Here is a 17,821-nt window from a genome sequence, read left to right as displayed (position 1 = left end):
GTCCCATCTAAGGGAGTCAAAGGCTTTGTGAAGGTCAATCTTCATATGGGCTGCAGGGGAGTGGGATTTTCTGTCAAAGCCTCTCACAATTTCAGAGCAAAGAATGATGTTGTCAGCAATGCTTCTGCCAGAGATAAAGGCTGATTGATTAGGACTGACAAGGGAAGGGATGACAAGCTGGATTCTGTTTGCCAGGATTTTGGCAATGAACTTATAGAGGAGGTTGCAGAGAGAGATGGGTTTGAAGTCGGACAGAGAAGAGGCACCTTCCTTTTTGGGGATGAGGCAGAGGAAGGTCCGGTTGACCTGCTCAAGCTGGCAAGGGTTGAAAAAGAAGCTGCGGATAGCTTTGACGAGGTCATCTTTAATGTGATCCTAGCAGCTCAAGAAGAACCCCATGCTAAAACCATCAGGGCCAGGGGCCTTATTGGATTTATGGGACAAAATGGCCTGGGTGATTTCATCATCTGAGGGGATCGCAAGGAGAGAATTGGCCAGGGCAGGGGGGATAAATTTGTTAATGAGATCAGGGAGGAAAGGGGGAGAGGGGGGGAGGGAGGGAGGGATTGAAGATGGAGGTGAAGTAGGAGGTGGCCTCATCCTTAATGTCTTAGACCGAGGAGAGGGGGGAGCCATCCCGGGCAAGGAGGAGGGTGATGGAGTTGGTGCTCAACCTGGCTTTTAGAGAACGGTGGAAGAAAAAGCCGTGTTAGAATCGCCCAGCTCCAACCGTTTAATACGGGATTTCTGGCGAAGAGAACTTTCTTCAGAAGAGGCAAGAGAGGATAGCTCTTCAGAAAGCTTTTTTTTGTCCTCAGCCAGGGAGGGGTTGAGAGGGGTCAAATTGGAGGCGGGATTGGACTGAGGCAAGGTCGGCTCGACAAGCGGTGACCTGGGAAGTGATGTTGCCGAAAGTGGCGGAGTTCCAAGATTTGAGGGCAGATTTGGTGAGACGAAGCTTTTTGGCAAAAGCGATGAGAGGGAGGGAGGGGCAATAGACAGAGGAGCTCCAAGACGAGAGGACAGTGGGAAGAAAGAGGGGGTGAGGGATCCACATGTCGAAGAACTTGAAAGGCTTAGGGCCAAAGGAGGTGTAAGGCGGAATGAGAAGATGACAAGGGTTGTGATCGGAGAGGCCATGGAGAAGGAAATTGGCATGAGAGTGGGGAAAGGAGGAGAGCCAAGAATCATTGACCAGAAGACGATCCAATTTGCAGGCAATGCGGTCGGTTCCCCCTCTACAGTTGTTCCAGATATACAGGGAACCAGACCATCTAAGGTCCATTAGATCAATGTCCTCAATACAATCATTAAAAGCTTTGACAGAGTTGGAGTCAAGGGGAGGCCTCCAATTTTCTCAGATTGAAATCTGACAGCATTGAAGTCACCACCCACCCCCCAAGGAGTGGTCCCAATGCCAGCTTTGATGTGGATCAAATCATCCCAAAGGGCGGAGCGATCGGCAGCCCGGTTAAAGGCATAGACTACCGAAAGGGAGAAGGAGATATTGGAATTGGGGTGGGATAGGAGAAGATGGAGAATCTGGGGAGAGGAGTGAGAGATGGAGATGCTGATTTTTTGGGGGTCCTAAAGGATCCAAATGCGACATTTAGGGGAATGGTTATAATTGGAAAGGAAGGACCAGGAGAGGGGTAGTTTTAGGTATGCCAAACGAATAAACCGAAGGTGCACCAATTATATTGTAAAGGACTCCTAGGGGGTGCCAAGGATCCAACCAAAGGGAGATAGAAGTCCCATCTGCGACCACAGAGGAGGTAACTGTAAGAGCAAGGGGTGGAGGAGGATGATTTTACGCCAAACCCAAGAGGGGTCTGCGGGTTGGGGGGCTGTCCAAATGGAGTCATTTTTAAGAAGGTAGGAGTAGTAGACCCAATTGACCCAGATTGAATCGTGCTTGGTGGAACTTTTCCAGATTAACGTGAGGATGCCAACAATTTTGTAGTCGCATATCCTGCGGATACCAAGACCTCCTTCAGATTTTGGAAGATAGATAGCTGCCCAACTCAATCTTCATATTGCCAGGATGCATAAATATCCTTGCAACCTGACATTACTGTATGCAAGTTGTCCCGCACAGCTGTACTGAGTCTCGTGATTTTAAGCCACAAGGACTATAATTTCCACTTGGCTTGATTTTGATTGCGACATCTTGAAGAACACATATAGATGCCTCCATCTTTGTTTTTCTCCCTGAGGTACCTTTTCTAGATGGTTTCATTGCAATGTATGTTTAGTCCTAACTCTTCACTAAAAGTATTGCTACCTTGTTATCACCATCATTCAAATGCCAAACCTGTAATAGCTATGTACAACAATCATTCAATGAGTATCACTATCGCCTAGTGACATTTCAACTCCACTAAAACCTTAAACAGTGCTGCTGATGCATGCAGTCTTTATTTAGACATCCATTATCTCAGAGAGTTATATGAGGACATCCAACATTGGCTCGGTACTTTTCCTTTTCTATTGTTTCCCCTCACCCCCACCTCCTCTCTCAAGATTAAAGCGGGATTAGTGGCTATCTTGACTTCTCCCAGAATAAACTTGTCCTTTCCGTTAAAAGTTATCCTTTCAATCTTCTCGTGGAAACCTTGATTACATCTCACCTTAACTGATGCCACTTGCATAGTTCGAAATCTTGGTCGAAACCACCGAGATGTCGCAAAATATTTTGGTTTCGATGAAGGTCAAAATGAATCTGGGTGCGACTTAGTAGGAATGCAAGGTTTCGGTACAAAATAGTGCATATAAAATCACCATTTCGATCGACACGGGTCGAAATTTCGACCCATTTCATGAGTTTTGAGTGGTTTCTCTTGTTACTCCAAAAAAAAACTATATTTGGTATTTTTGGTCAAATCACCTACATTTCTTAGTGGAACAAAGTGTCGGGGACTATTATAACCCATCTACAATGACGATTTGCCTCATTTGAGCTAGATTTGTGTATGATTCAAACTAAAGCTATAACCTTTTTCCCCAAAGGTTTTGAGCTTTCCCTGAATTCTATGGTACTGACATGGAGTTGGAGGAACAGTTTCGTAGGGGGATGTTTTAACCTTGGTTGTACACTTGTACTTGACTACTTGTAACGCTTGTACACTTGCACTTGTAACACTTTGACAATGTGTAATATTAAATGGTTTTTCTTCATTCCTAATGCATATTGGGTAGTACAAACTACAAAGGAAAACTCACCAGCCTTATGTAGTGGATGCATAAGTTCCCTCTCCCATCAATCTTGGACTATTTGAACGTATCTCCTATCACCAAGTTGTATCGTTGTTGCCATGTAGTCCTTCATGTTACAGACAAGTATGGTAGGGTAGGCTTCTTCTCAGGGTCAACCATCCTTATACCTTCACCACTGGCTCAAGTAATATAATGATCTTCTGGTCATGCCAGAACTGCTCACTAGATATGGTCGACTGGGCTGTTCTACCTCCTCAAGACCTGACTCCCTCCAACTAATTACTCCTATGAAGCAAACATAAATCTTAGTCTTACCTTCTTTGTCTCAAAGCTCTTCAGAGCAATGTAGTTGGTGGCGAATCAAGTAATGCGAATTCCCGGCCTAACATCCTCACCGCACTTGGTCCTTGGCATCTGTAGGGTATATCCATGGTTGTACATAAATGTGGTAACTTATCTCAACCTCTCGATCATACTTTGTACCAAGATCTTCTTCCCCATGTCCTTCAGCGTGAGGTCAATGCAGTGAGCTACACATGGGGTCCAAAACAGGCAGTACCTGTTGTTGTTAATCTGTCTTTCAGTCTTTCCCCTACTTTCTTATAATTACTACTGTTGTCCATCACTTGGACAATGTTCTCTATCCAACCTCCTGGACCACCTCCTTCAACAAGTTCTAAATATATTTTGCATCCTTCTTTTCCTTGGATCCATCCATAGACTTGAGGAAAACGGGTTTACCATCACGGTATACATGAAGTTGATGATGGACTGTCTAGTAGGTTCAATCCAACCATCGCACTTGACAGTGACACCGTATTCTGACCATGTTCCTTTAGGCTCTCTATCACTATGTACTCCTTTAGCTCCTTTCTCTATTGGGGCAAATAAACATCCATTAGCTCATAAGTAGTGGGCCCCTTTACTCGTTCTCTAGCCTTCCCTACAATGTATAGCATGTTATGATAGTAGGGTTCCTCGGTAGCATGTGCTGGGATACTGTGGTAAGAGAACCACTTCAACATGGCATCACTGACCTTACCCTTCCAATCAGACCGTACAAGCTTCAACTTTTTCTATCTACTGGTCTTGAGTCCTGAAAACTGCAGGATCCTGCTCTAGTATGTCAGCAACATCATCATCTCCTGGAGTCCTGGGGTGAGGCTGGGGCTGGGGCTCCCCTCACTCTCTGTGACCTCCAAAAGGGCAACTCCATCTGCTTATGTTTCTTCCTGCCCAGTGCAGAAGAACCACTAGGACCAGCCTTTGGAACAGCTGCTCTAGAGGAACCAACTCTTCCCCTAAACTCTCTTGCTCTATCCACCTCCTGCATATGTGTAATATGGCTCACTGCCCTAGCCTGTCATATCCGTCTCACCTTTGCCTCTGTCTGCACATCAGCGATTCAGCAGGCATGTATTCCTGAATACTATCAAAATCAGAGTCCAAGTCCCCTCTTCCTGAGATTGTTGAAGATTCAAACTTAAAAAAAAAAAGGTTTTGTGGGATTCAAATTGTCAATATTTTGGGGCCAACAAGCCTCCATTGATTTGTCCCATAGCCATATGGCTATAGACTATAGTACCACCACAGGGATATATGTGTTCCATGGGTTACCAGGTTTGTTTTCTCAGATTCTTTGCCACTTCATAAAGCACTGTGCTGTCACACCCTCCATGTTGGAAGATGGCAAAGGGAATTTATTTGTCTGTCCTTTTCTTACGTTGATTCTTAATTTTTTTAAATTCAGGATTCTACGTGTATGGAAGAACCTTAGAAATGAAATAGATGATGGGATGGGGTAGGAGACCTATATAGGTCTAACGGATGATGATTCATTATTAGCCATCGCATCTTGATGTGGCAGAAACCAATGACAGTGTGTGCTTTAGATTCCCCAGTGACAGATCAAAATACATTTATGACATGTAACTGGCAAACTGATTTTCTGTGCATGTAGCCTTTGTTTTCTGATTAGTATGGAAAAGTAATCAGATTTCTAAACAGAAATGTATTTGAATAGGTTAAAGTGCTCACTGTTTGTCAGTCAAAAAACCAGGATAACATAGAAGGTATATGAAGGTTTTCTCCAAGTTCTACTCCATCTCGCTTTCTATATGTTCTTTAATTATTTGGCTTTTTTTAGTACTTACGTGTATATCATACAACAGAAGCCCCAGAAAAGGATGAAGTAACGGAAGAAAGGTCTTATGGTTCAATAATGATGGAGCGATTGACAGGAAGTCTAGATGGTCGAATTGATCATGTTCTTCAAGTGAGTAATTTGACCCATTAGTTGCCATTTCTCACCTTTTTTCATCTCATTTCTTCATTCCTCTTACTTTCTTTTCCCTTTGTTTTGATCTCTGTTTTACTTATTTTTTCTGATTGGATCCATGTAGCCGACCCCATTTAGTTCGGATAAGGCTGAGTTTGTTGTTGTTGTTGTTGTTAACCAATTTACTCATTTACAACACCAATAAAATCTTATATAACGTTTTGACTTCTGCCTATTAGAGTGGGTACTTACAAAGTACAAAACTGTTCTACAATTTTTAGATTTGTCATCAATGTCTTGTGAGCGGTATGGCTTTAAGTTATTTACCTGCTTTATGAACTGGAACAATTTTCCTCACATTTGGACTGAAGGAAGTATGTATTCTTATGTCCATTATAAGGTGAACAGAGGCTGGACAGGGTGGTGGATTTTGTCATGATTTCCTAACAGTAGTTCTATGAACCTTGCGCAAAGAGGACTCGAGTTGCAGTGAATTGTTCAGAGTTATTCCCTGAAAATGATTGCAATGCCATGGTTCTTTAGTTGGAATTGAGTTTGGCTTCACAAAGATGTTTGGTCTCTTGTAATTTTTGGAATATAATTGTTCAGCTTGAAGCCTTTGTGCTTTCTTTATAACCCAGTTGTAGAATCTGTATGGACATGTGGTTCTGTACTTGGTACTTTACCTTTAAACTAGGGAACCCATTTTCTGGAATGAACTTGGTCAGCCAAGTCTAACAGACAGTATGAATGATGTAGAAGGGGTTGTGGACCGGTATGAGACCTGAATTATACATGCTCAGCAGCATGTTTATATCCACACTTTCTATATTAGCACCGTGTGATTATTATATAATTCAATTATTGTGTCTTCTATTGTATCTGTTACCTCACTAACTATATTTTTATTTGATTTGTTTAAGTTGGTATCAGTTCAAGACTGTAAGGATGCTATCTGTAGTTGAGAACTTATTCAGTATCTTGTAAACTTTTTTAGCACCCCAAAATATAAATTGCTTGCCATTTCTCAATTTTGCAGTATATTTGTTACTTAAAAGAGGTCTTAATGTTCTGATTTAACATGACTTTACATGCAGGATAAAACGTTTCAACATCCATACATTTCAGCCATTGGAGCACACACGTAAGTAGACTAATACATGTTGAATTCAACTATTCATCAAAGCAAGTAATTATGACAACTAGTTTTCTTTCTTACTACTTGGGTTTGCAGAAACTATTGGAGGGACTATGATACTGCTCTTTTCATACTTAAACACCTTTATTGTGATGTACCTGAAGAACCTTGCTCACCTAAACAACTGCTCAGTGAAAGCAGCTCAAAAAATAAGGCAGGGTCCCCAGGCAACTTTTACCAACGTGAAACCATGGATGAAGATCTTCCTCTAACATTCTCCGACAGGGTGCTGGTCAGGGAGTTTTCAAGGAGAGCAAGGGAGGTGATGAAGAAAAAATAAAGGATTGCACTGCCATTTTCACTTCTCACTGTATGATTAATTCAACTCTGTTGTTTTATTGTTTGGTAGACTGGAATGTAAATAATGTAAAAAGGCTGTACAATGCATCTTTTCTCAGGTCAGTTCGGTTTTGGTTTCAAGGATGAAACCGTTCAGTTAGAACCAAACTGAATTTACTCTAAATTGTAATAGTAGTTTGAAGTTAGGAATTGTTGGCTGCCACTAAAAGCACTCTGAAAGCTACTAGTGTATAAATGAAGTGCTATGTGGAACAATTCTATTTACAACTTGTTCGGATTGTAACCTTACATTTTTGCTCCTTATCTTAAACCCAAATGTTATTTTAATTACAGGTAAAAAAAAAAAAAAAGGGTTTTCAAAATATTAACTTATCATTAAATTATTTTCAAAATTTGTCATTGTCGAAATGACAAGATTACCCCTGTATTAAATAACTTTTGAGAATGAGACAATAAACAAAAAAGTAAGGTTACAACTTCTTAGTTCACTTACTTGATGACAACAAAATGCAACCTTTTGTTATTCCCAAAAGTTTTTTAAGTTAGAGGTACAAGAGGAGTTACAAAATTTTAATTTGAAAGTGACATACCGTTATGTCATTATCAAAAGGTATCATTATCATATACATTTTTTCAGTATATGGGTGAAATGAGAATATTTATTAGACATCCTGAGAGGTGTCAATAAGAAATTCCCAATATACAATGTATGGTGCATGTCACAAAGTCTATATTCAATTTTCCCCACTTGCCCTCTAAGCAGACATGGGTGGATACATATTGTACAAGACCCAAAAGCACCTCATTGGTGAAACCATGAAGTTTCAGCCCTAAAAAGGCTGTGTAACAACCTCAAATGTGAGTTTAAAGTGACTCAAAATTACACAAAAACAATTACATTGAAGTGGCATTTCTTACAAACCTAAGACATTTTTTTTAACTACCTCCCTTGATTGTGTTAGCTTGAAATTTGAATTGTAAAATGGGTTCTAAGATCTATCAGTTGGATACACCCACATTCATCCATGCGTACCACATGGCTAAAATTACCTAGTTACCTCTATTGCAGTAAACAGGAAGGGTATAAAGCTTATCTTCTGCAATCATATAGATAGGCTATGAAATACATACGTTAAAGCCCAAACTAGAGATTGGTAAAGAATGTAAATAGGTAAAAAAAAAAGGTACCAAATGCCACCCACCCTTATTCATCATATTGTCCAAATTCTACTGCTTCTCCAAAAGCCTAATAAGTGTTCCACACGGCTAGTTATAAAATAATCACCTCAACAGACTTTATTTTGCTACATTATGAGACAGATCTTAGTATCTTACCATTGAAAACCTAACGGATACGCTGAATAGTAGGCCTCATCAAATTTTTATCTCAAATTCTGTAATCTACTTCCCCATGCACACCTCTTCATTGTTCACAACCTTTCTATTTCCTCTTTACCCAAAAAAAAAACCACCTTTCAATTTCCTGTTTCGCCACTTGGGAAACTCAGAGACCTGAAATTTTCTTTGGGATTTGAGAAGAGGACCTTGTGATCGACCGTCTACAATTTCAAACTAACCACATGAAACGACTATGTTCATGTTGAGGCTCTTGTTGGAGTGAAAATGATGTCAAACACATATCTAAGATGGAAATTTTTGTGATAATTATAAAAAGAGTTATTGGTACCTACTCTATAGATGGGGGAGGGGGAGGTGAGGAGCAAGAGACTCAAATCCGAGACATCCCAGTGAGCTTGGGCTTACCACACCACACTACACCAACTGCACTAGGACAACTGCAGTTGTCCTAGGGACATATTCTTAGGCAAAAAAAGATAAATTATCTGGAAAGTACAATTACAAAAAATACGATCGTGATGCCAAAAGGTTCCACTTTTAAGACCAATTTCATTTAACTTCCCTTCCCTTCCCTTTTAATTGCAAAAATATAACCTAAGGAGATTTTTTTTAAACATCCATTTAGATAATCCAAGACCTAAATCACCTCTCTGATCGATTAATTGAGAAAGGGCTCCTATTTCTGATGAAATATCCAGAGAGAGAGAGATGCCACCACTTTTAGTTATGCATCTTAACCAAAAAGAGGCTATTGACATTCACCACCATTGTGTCATCAAGTCATCAAGTCATCGTTGAGCAATTGGCTTCCGAGGGAGACAACAGCCATCAGATGTTCACAATTTCCATAAAAAAAATGTTTAGAGAAAATAGATCCCCAGCCCATTTTAAGTCTGATAATAAGAATCAAAGCCATTAGTAGTGACCTAAGGACTATCATGCTGCAAAACCATGGTTGTGGCCAGACCATAAAGTTTGTGCTCATCTTTTCCATTTGCACCATTTTCTGTAGTAACATCTAATGTTCTTTATGGTCTAATACACCAAAAATTGTCAAAAGTATCAGTCTACAAAAGAATTAGAAGAAACAATATTTTACATAAAAGTATAGCTGTGGAGAGAATAAAATAAAAGAAAGAAAAACCTACGTTTACAAATATTTCGTCACACTTGAGGACCAACTACCCAGCATTGAGATACAATTTTGATCAAGTTCAGAGATGTCTAACAGAACATTACGTTCTAACCAAAAGCCAATATATACCTGAAATAAGAAATTACATTTGTCACTAACATATTTCCCTATTCTGTACACAGACAAAGAAGTAAACCCCAATGACAAACAGTGCATACCCTTGAAGACAAAATATATTCACAGCTTATTATGCCAACCTCAGGTAATAATACATCCAGTAAATCCTGCAAAACATGAAGATGTCACAACTTTGCCATATTAACAAAACATGGCAGACTCATTTGATAAGAGGACCCCACACCCATCACACTGGTCAAGTTCCAGCTCAAAACAAAGAGTGGAATTACCTTAGTGGGATCAAGGTAACAAAATTATAAAAATGCCATTTGATTCCATTACAATGGAGAGGAATATCAAGTATTGGCTTTATCCGGCATGGCATTAGGACAGAAATGTGCTGCATGTAGAAGAAACAAGAGACGGAAATGAGTATTCTGAATCAAGTGTTCTCAGTACAAACTTTCATCCTCAACGGATCTGCTACTTCATTTCCATCTGGTTGCAACTGGCACTCAACCCCCCTCTGGTGTGGCCGAGTACGTGAGGACAGTACATCATAGACAAGAACCTGATATTTGGCCATCTTGTAGATCAAATGGTACCTAGTCTCTGGAACACATTCGTCAGGGTTTGCAAGTAGGTCATGAAAAGCAGCAGCCAGTCCAAAATCAGGTGCAAGCCATATTGCAATTCTTTGACTTTAAAGTGGGGTTTAACTCAATCTTAATCAGCTCCACATCTTGGGAAGATTGCGACCTAACCTGACCCATATTCTGATACATCATGCATAAACCAGGATCAGCTAATACAAAATCTGAACTACATAGACCCAACGTCTTTGATGCCAAAATGGAGGGGCCACAGGAGAAGTTAATAATCCATTTAGGCACTGGTGTGTAGTGGATCGAACCCTTTTTATTGAGGTGCATCACATGCAGGAGGTTTTAACCCTATGGTGCTGTTTTTGGCCCCTTCGATGATAAGCCATGAGTTGCACCCAGAGTGGCCGTGCTACTCTAAGAATTGGTCATCTAAGATTCTAGCAGAGGAGTTTTTTCTGGAAGATGAACTGTCATGCAGTTCTTTGCAAGGATGGCACAATTTCTGAATTTCCAAGTAACAACTAATAAATTAACACAGGAAGCTGTTCTATCAGGCATCAACTCTCAGAGAACCCCATGGAGGCTCCCAAACCATCATCACACATGGGTCTTGACCTCTATCAAATGACTACCACCCCAAGTCGCAATATACAGAATGACAAGGTTTCTGTCAAGCTTTTAATGTATTCTCCACATTGTAACTAAAATTCTTAAAGGATGCTACACTTTATTTATACAGTATTACAGTATGTGCAAATACCGATCATCTGAAGGATGAAGCCCTGCATATAAAGGCATGCTGCCTGACCCTACTAAACTCTGTTGAGACAAAGAAAACTGATTGATCCCAGGCTGGAAGGAAGGCAATAGCCTCAGCTTGACTCTTAGATTATATCTAAACAAGCATTAATATCTTAGAGCATAATGTTTCCGAAAAAACAGCCATTGAACCTCTGCTTGACAAGGCTGCCAACAGAATGTTCACATAGCCTCACAAGTCACAACTACCAGGCTTCAAGGGTGGGAGCTAGATATTGGAGGAGCAAATTCCTTAAAAATCATTTCCACAATAACATTGAAGGAAGCAGCTCTATATATCATGCAAGAGAGTTCGTGGCTTAAATTATTATTTGGCATAGTTGTCGTTTTCCAGAGAGCTGAGGAAATTTTGGGCAGTTCTCTGTTTGGGGGTAAATTTCTGTGTGCTGAGCTTATCAGGGACGTTGTTTCAAGTATAGGCACCAACTGGCCAATTTTGCATCATGGTTGCCATTATTTGAACCACTGGGCACTGACACAATGAACACACCTAAAGACTTAGCTGACCAATCTGTCCAACATCCATTTAATCCTTGAATTTGGCTAAAATCAGGAGGGTTCAGTGGATCCGGATCAGGATTGGAGGAGTCTGATCCAATAATGGACTCGAGTTTTAAATCCTTGATCAAGATAGATAAAACTTTATAAGATTATCTCATACGAGAATATAAATATCTGCAACATTACTTGAAAAGAGGTGATAAAATGTTCTAGTCAATCAAATCCAACCAGACCAATTACAAAGGTCTCCATGATTGAATTATTCAATAATGTAGGTTTAAACAATTGAATGTTTGCAAAAGATATAATGCAATAGTACACACAATATTAATTTGGATCAAGAATGAGAAGCGCAAATCTTGTTAACAACTTACCCATTATTACATGACAGGGTTACAGATCTCCCATTCTTCTTTTGACATGTCAACAATTTCAACACGGCCATCCTCATACATAATCTACCATAAAGTACAAGCAAACACTCATGAACACCATCACTCATTAACTTTACAGTGATGAAAGAAACAGTGGTTGAGGGAAACAACATTATCACTTACTGTGTGCTTCTTGGAATTATTATCAAACCGTTTTATGATCCCAAAACACCTGCAATATTTGAAGCAGGCACAGAAGACCTTTTCAGTAGACGGCAAAAGCAAACAACACAATAAAACAATCAATTTGGATAGAAAAGTAGCCAGAATATAAAGAATGCATGTATGGATTCAATGCCATCATGAGCAAGAACGCAACAATTGACTTAAACCCCAATTGAAACCAAGCTGGAATGAGCCCAGCCAAAAGTCTATAACCAGGTCTTTCACTCAGAATACATAAATTAAAAAATTACCTCAAGTATATAAATAAACACTTAAAAATGGCGACTTTGGCTCCAATTAGAGGAGAGTGAAGTTGAGTCACATCCAAAGTAATTGGACCTGGATATAATTAGGCGGGGTCAATCAAACAAAAACCAGGATGCTGCAGCAGTCAGGGTGTCAAGTATGATAAGTATTGCCCATATCAGTCCACTACATATTGGATTTTACCCTTTCCAATACGAAGCAGACGGTACAGAAGGGAAAAAATAAGAGGGCATATGCATTGACCCGTCTTGGTCAGATGGGTTGATACAGGTTGATACATATGGTTTTGTATCGAAACAAGCTACTGAAATTTGGTTCATCCTCCACAGGGGAGGAAGCTCATCCACTGCAGAATCCCTGAGATTTCCTTGGAAAAGAGAGGGGGGGGGGGGAGAGAGAGAGAGAGAGCTCACCTTTGTCACCATGCAAGTTACTGCAGCCTACGAGTTGCCGCTGCAACCCCTCCATCCACCCCTCACTCAGTGTCAATCGGAACCATGTAGAAGAGAGGAAAGCAGAAACACTTTAATTGGTTTTTGATATATTGAAAATTTTACCCTCTTTTTTATTTTTATTCCTTTGTGCTTCTGTATTCCTTGAGTGTATTGTTTCATAGACCCATTCCAAAACCACTGATTTAAAATCTTCAATGATGGTTCTTATTTGCTATGCTTTTTAGGACAAGTGATCCATTACAGGCCTTGACAAAGTTTGCCAAGTGACAAAACGGAGCTCCAAAAATTTGGACTATAGAAAACTATAGTAGTGGTTGGATTACGGTCGTAATGCGTGGACGAACATGGGGCTGCACGCCAACACCCAGGGTGTATAAGATTGAATTAGATTTTGGAATTCAATACGTGGTTTATTCAGACAAAACACTCAATCCAATGAAAGGATTTTAGCTGTGATCAGATCTGAGATAAAGGTAGCAACTGCATTGTTAAGGGAAGAAATCAGATTGATGGAAGAGGAGGGAAGAGAGATGAGATCGATCTGCATAGGAGGAAGAAGAGTAAAGATGAAATCACGTATGGGATACCAATCCCGTATGCACTGATCAACAGCACATTTTTTTACTCAAATCATCTCTACTTGATAGGGGTGTATTACAAATATAAAGACCTTCAAAATCTCCTAAATTGCCTATAAAAGGACTCCTAATAACTCCAACACACTAAATAAAATAAACCCACTCAAGAATCAAAACAGAACTCTATCTAATAATTAAGTATTCTAACCTAACTCAACATTAACTATTAATCCCGCAAACTAACTCTATCCTCATTTTATGGGCTTATAAATTAGGGCCATTGCTATGGAGCCCAAAAAATAAAAGGCCAACCATTTTATATAACTATCCAAGGCCAATTTCAGCCCATTGAACTGCCACCAGCACCTTATGGGCCCCTCCCAATCTTGTGCATAGGCCTCCATATGGGTTTAATGTCTAATGCAACTGCATCACGGGGAGAGGTCGATTCAGGTCAGGACTTCATGCCTGAAATCACCCATAAAGATGAAAGAACTTTTAAAAAAAAAAAAAAAAACAGAATCATCCCTTACCTGGTTACATAAAAACTATTAACCAGTAGGACAATCAAGACAGGCTGCTCATAAATATAAAATTCTTAACCATCCTCTAGATAATAGATTACAATTTACAATTGATTAAAAGTTTATTTGTGAAACATAATAGTTAATCACCAAAAGTTTATCACAACCATAGTTGTCAAGGCGGTAAGGCGACCCAAGGCGGTGCAGGGGAACCAAAGCGCTTAGACGGCAAGGCAACCAAGAGCCCGCTTGATAACCTTATGAGAAACAGTTTCTGGTGTTTTTCCGTTCTGAGAAACGGAAAAACACCTAAAAATCGCTTGATAACGAAGTGTTTTTTGTGACTGTTTTTGGAAACATAAATCAAAATTTATGCTCCCTGGAAGACTTTTGACAGAACATGTTGGACATATTCTATCGTTACTTGGCTGAAAATTGGAAATGTGTGCCCGATAAAAACTTCTTGTTAACAAAACCTAAATTCTGAGAATGCTTGAATGATCTAATCGATCACCCAGCCCCTTATTTATATTAATCTCAAATCAAAATCAAAGTAGGAGTCCTCCCCCAGTCCTATTCCTATTAGGAATTCCTACTACAACTAGGAATCCCAAAATAGAGATCGGATAGAGGGGAGAGAACAGAAATTACAGAATAAATAGAAATACAACATAACATAAATAAATCACTAAAATAATGAAGACTAAATTACCCCTATCGGGTAAGTAGTCCATCTCAACACTCCCCCTCAAGTTGGAGCAAAGATATCGATCATGCCCAACTTGACTAGATTGGGATGAAACAATTTCTCGGACAATCCCTTGGTGAAGATATCAGCAAGTTGATCAGTAGATGTCACAAAGGGAATGCAAATCTGTCCATCTTCTAACTTCTCTTTGATGAAATGCCTATCCACCTCAACATGCTTGGTACGATCATGTTGTACTGGGTTGTGTGCTATGCTGATTGCAGCCTTGTCGTCGCAATACAACATCATAGGAAGACGAATAGGAACACCAAGATCTTGTAGCAAACCTTTAAGCTAGAGTAACTCACAAATACCTTGTGCCATAGCTCGAAACTCAGCTTCGGCACTAGAACGAGCAACTACATTTTGCTTCTTGCTACGCCATGTGACAAGATTCCCACCTACATAGGAGCAGTATCCAGAAATAGACTTGCGATCTGTAGAACCAGCCCAATCAGCATCGGTATATGCCTCTATCCGTAGGTGACCATGTGAAGACAAAAGAATACCCTTTCCAGGAGCTGACTTCAAATAGTGTAGAATGCGAAAAACAGCCTCCATATGAGAAGTGTAGGGATCATGCATAAATTGACTCACAGCAATAACAATGTCTGAACGAGTGTGTGAAAGGTAAATCAGCTTCCCTACAAGCCTTTGGTACCGGCCTTTATCAACAGGCTCACCCACATTTTCCTTGAGCCAAACAGTGGGATCCATCGGAGTATCTGAAGGGTGGCAGCCTAGTAAACCTGTTTCAGCCAACAAGTCTAGGACATACTTTCTTTGGGAGAGAAATATGCCTTTTGAAGATCTGGCCACTTCAATCCCAAGAAAGTATCTTAATTTTCCTAGATCCTTAATCTCAAATTCCTGGCCAAGGAAGGTCTTCAACTGTCTGATCTCATCACCATCATTGCCGGTAACCACTATGTCATCAACGTAGACTAAGAACCGTGAGTTTTTCACCAACCTTCTTGATAAAGAGTGTATGATCAGCATTACTCTGCTTATAGCCCACAAAAATCATGGCCTTGTGGAATCGACCAAACCAAGCTCGGGGTGACTGTTTCAGCCCATACAATGCACGCTTCAGCCTGCACACTTTTCCTTTATTTCTGTCACAAGAGAACCCTGGTGGAATGTCCATATATACCTCTTCCTCCAGTGCTCCATTTAGAAAGGCATTTTTAACATCTAGCTGCTGCAAATCCCAACCAAGGTTGACTGCACATGATAACAAAACACGAACTGTATTCAACTTTGCAATAGGTGCAAAGGTCTCCTGGTAATCAATGCCGTATGTTTGAGTAAAACCCTTGGCTACGAGTCGTGCCTTATACCTATCCACAGTGCCATCCACCTTCTGTTTCACCACAAACACCCATTTATATCCAACGGGTTTCTTCCCAGGTGGAAGAACCACAAGCTCCCATGTATTATTTTTCTTCAAAGCCTCCATTTCTTCCATCATGGCTCCCTTCCACTTTCCATCTGATAGAGCTTCTTGCCAATTGTTAGGAACACGAATAGAAGAAAGAGAAGAAATAAAAGCACGAAATGATGGGGAAAGGGAGTCATAAGAAACAACATGAGATATGAGATGCTGAGTGCAAGTCCTGACACCTTTGCGAAGGGTAATAGGTAACTCAGGAGAAGGAACATTACCGGGTAGAGAGGCAAGTTCTGGATCCAGGTTCGGCAATTGGATGGGTACGAGAGCAACAGTTGATTGAACCTGCTTATGTTTCCTTGCATATGTCTTCATATTGCTAACATCAATAATCCTCTGAAATTCACTAATGGTCCTCCGGACAGGAGTCTGGGCTAGAGTGGTTTGCTCCCCCTGTACAGGAACCTCTCCCCCTGACTTGGGGGGAGGAGGAGGAGGACTAGAAGTAGGCTGAACAGATTCAGACTCATTATAAACAGACTGGAGTGGAGGTGGAGAGTCTATGGTCAACACATCTTTGCTAACACTCTCCCCCTGAAGAGGTGGGGACACATAGTAGGAGACGCTCTCATGAAACACGACATCCATGCTGACAAAAGTCCGACGGGATGAAGGGTGATAGCACTTGTACCCCTTTTGTGTAGCAAAGTACCCTAAGAAAATGCATCGAAGACTACGTGGGTCAAGTTTGCCCCGGGACCGTGTATCCCTGGCATAGCAAACGCAGCCAAAAACCTTAGGGGGAACAACAAATGAGGAAGAGCCAAGTAATAGCTCAACAGGGGGTCTAGAATTAAGGATCCGACTGGGCAGCCTATTAATTAAATAGGCTGCAGTAAGGACAGCATCCCCTTAATAAACGGAAGGGACATTGCGGGCAAACAGAAGGGCACGAGCTACCTCCAAGAGGTGGCGATTCTTCCTCTCAGTCACACCATTTTGGGCTGGAGTATCCACACAGCTGGTCTGATGGAGAATGCCATGGGCAGCCAAGTATTTTTTGAACTGACCTTCCATATACTCTCTCCCATTATCACCTCTTAAAATCTGAATAGTGGCATTAAATTGAGTTTTAACCAGCTGGTGAAAGTGTTGAAAACATGAGAAAACCTCACTTTTATTGTGCATAAGATAGACCCAAGTGAACCTAGAATAGCAATCAATAAAGGTGACATACTACTGATGACCCGAAAGTGAAACCTTTCTACTAGGACCCCACACATCAGTATGAACAACATGAAATAAAGAAGATGACCTGTTATTAGAAATTTGATAGGTGGAACGTAGTTTGGCCAAGACACAAGGCTCACAAAAAAAAGTCTTCTTTATTACAAGTATTACTTAATGCAGGAAATAAAGTAGATAAAGTACCTAAAGGTGGATGTCCTAGTCTAGAGTGCCATATGTGTAGTTCAGAAGAGAACGATGCGGGGGAACAAAGCCTAGAAGGTAAAGCCTGAGTAGATGCAGGATCTCCATCAAGCAGGTACAATCCGCCATGCACTTTACCCGATCCAATCGTCTTCCCCAAGTCCAGTTCTTGAAAAACACAATGAGTAGGAAAGAATGTCACTTTACACTTCAAAGATTTGGTGATACTACTAATGGAGAGAAGGTTTGTGGCAAACTTGGGAATATGTAACACAGAAGATAATGTCAACGAAGGGGAACA

At 40.6% G+C, this 17,821-nt stretch overlaps 2 protein-coding genes across 7 annotated transcripts in view; one reads left to right on the top strand and one right to left on the bottom strand.

Moving 5' to 3' along the window:
* The window catches only part of LOC122667594 (phospholipase SGR2), a 112,815-nt gene extending 105,737 nt beyond the window's left edge, over nucleotides 1-7,078 (top strand). The window contains exons 18-21 of one of the 3 annotated variants that reach the window (XM_043863928.1): nucleotides 5,240-5,288; nucleotides 5,388-5,491; nucleotides 6,592-6,638; nucleotides 6,729-7,078. In XM_043863928.1, the coding sequence (XP_043719863.1) occupies nucleotides 5,240-5,288; nucleotides 5,388-5,491; nucleotides 6,592-6,638; nucleotides 6,729-6,972 (444 nt within the window). In that variant the 3' untranslated portion in view covers nucleotides 6,973-7,078. Of the gene's footprint in view, nucleotides 1-5,239; nucleotides 5,289-5,387; nucleotides 5,493-6,591; nucleotides 6,639-6,728 lie in introns of those variants that run through there. The other 2 variants (XR_006333819.1, XM_043863929.1) reach the window with 2 other exon arrangements.
* A 2,242-nt stretch (nucleotides 7,079-9,320) lies between these two features.
* LOC122667601 (histone-lysine N-methyltransferase ASHH3) overlaps nucleotides 9,321-17,821 on the bottom strand; it is a 40,905-nt gene continuing 32,404 nt past the window's right edge. For 2 of the 4 annotated variants that reach the window (XM_043863937.1, XM_043863938.1), the window contains exons 13-16: nucleotides 12,086-12,134; nucleotides 11,903-11,986; nucleotides 9,705-9,761; nucleotides 9,321-9,615 (exon numbers count right to left, since the gene is read on the bottom strand). In XM_043863937.1, the coding sequence (XP_043719872.1) occupies nucleotides 11,909-11,986; nucleotides 12,086-12,134 (127 nt within the window). In that variant the 3' untranslated portion in view covers nucleotides 9,321-9,615; nucleotides 9,705-9,761; nucleotides 11,903-11,908. Of the gene's footprint in view, nucleotides 9,616-9,704; nucleotides 9,762-11,902; nucleotides 11,987-12,085; nucleotides 12,135-17,821 lie in introns of those variants that run through there. The other 2 variants (XM_043863939.1, XM_043863940.1) reach the window with 1 other exon arrangement.

This window comes from Telopea speciosissima, chromosome 7 (genome assembly GCF_018873765.1).
Source record: "Telopea speciosissima isolate NSW1024214 ecotype Mountain lineage chromosome 7, Tspe_v1, whole genome shotgun sequence".
Classification (NCBI taxonomy): Eukaryota; Viridiplantae; Streptophyta; class Magnoliopsida; order Proteales; family Proteaceae; genus Telopea; species Telopea speciosissima.
This window is presented reverse-complemented; position numbering and strand designations above follow the sequence as displayed.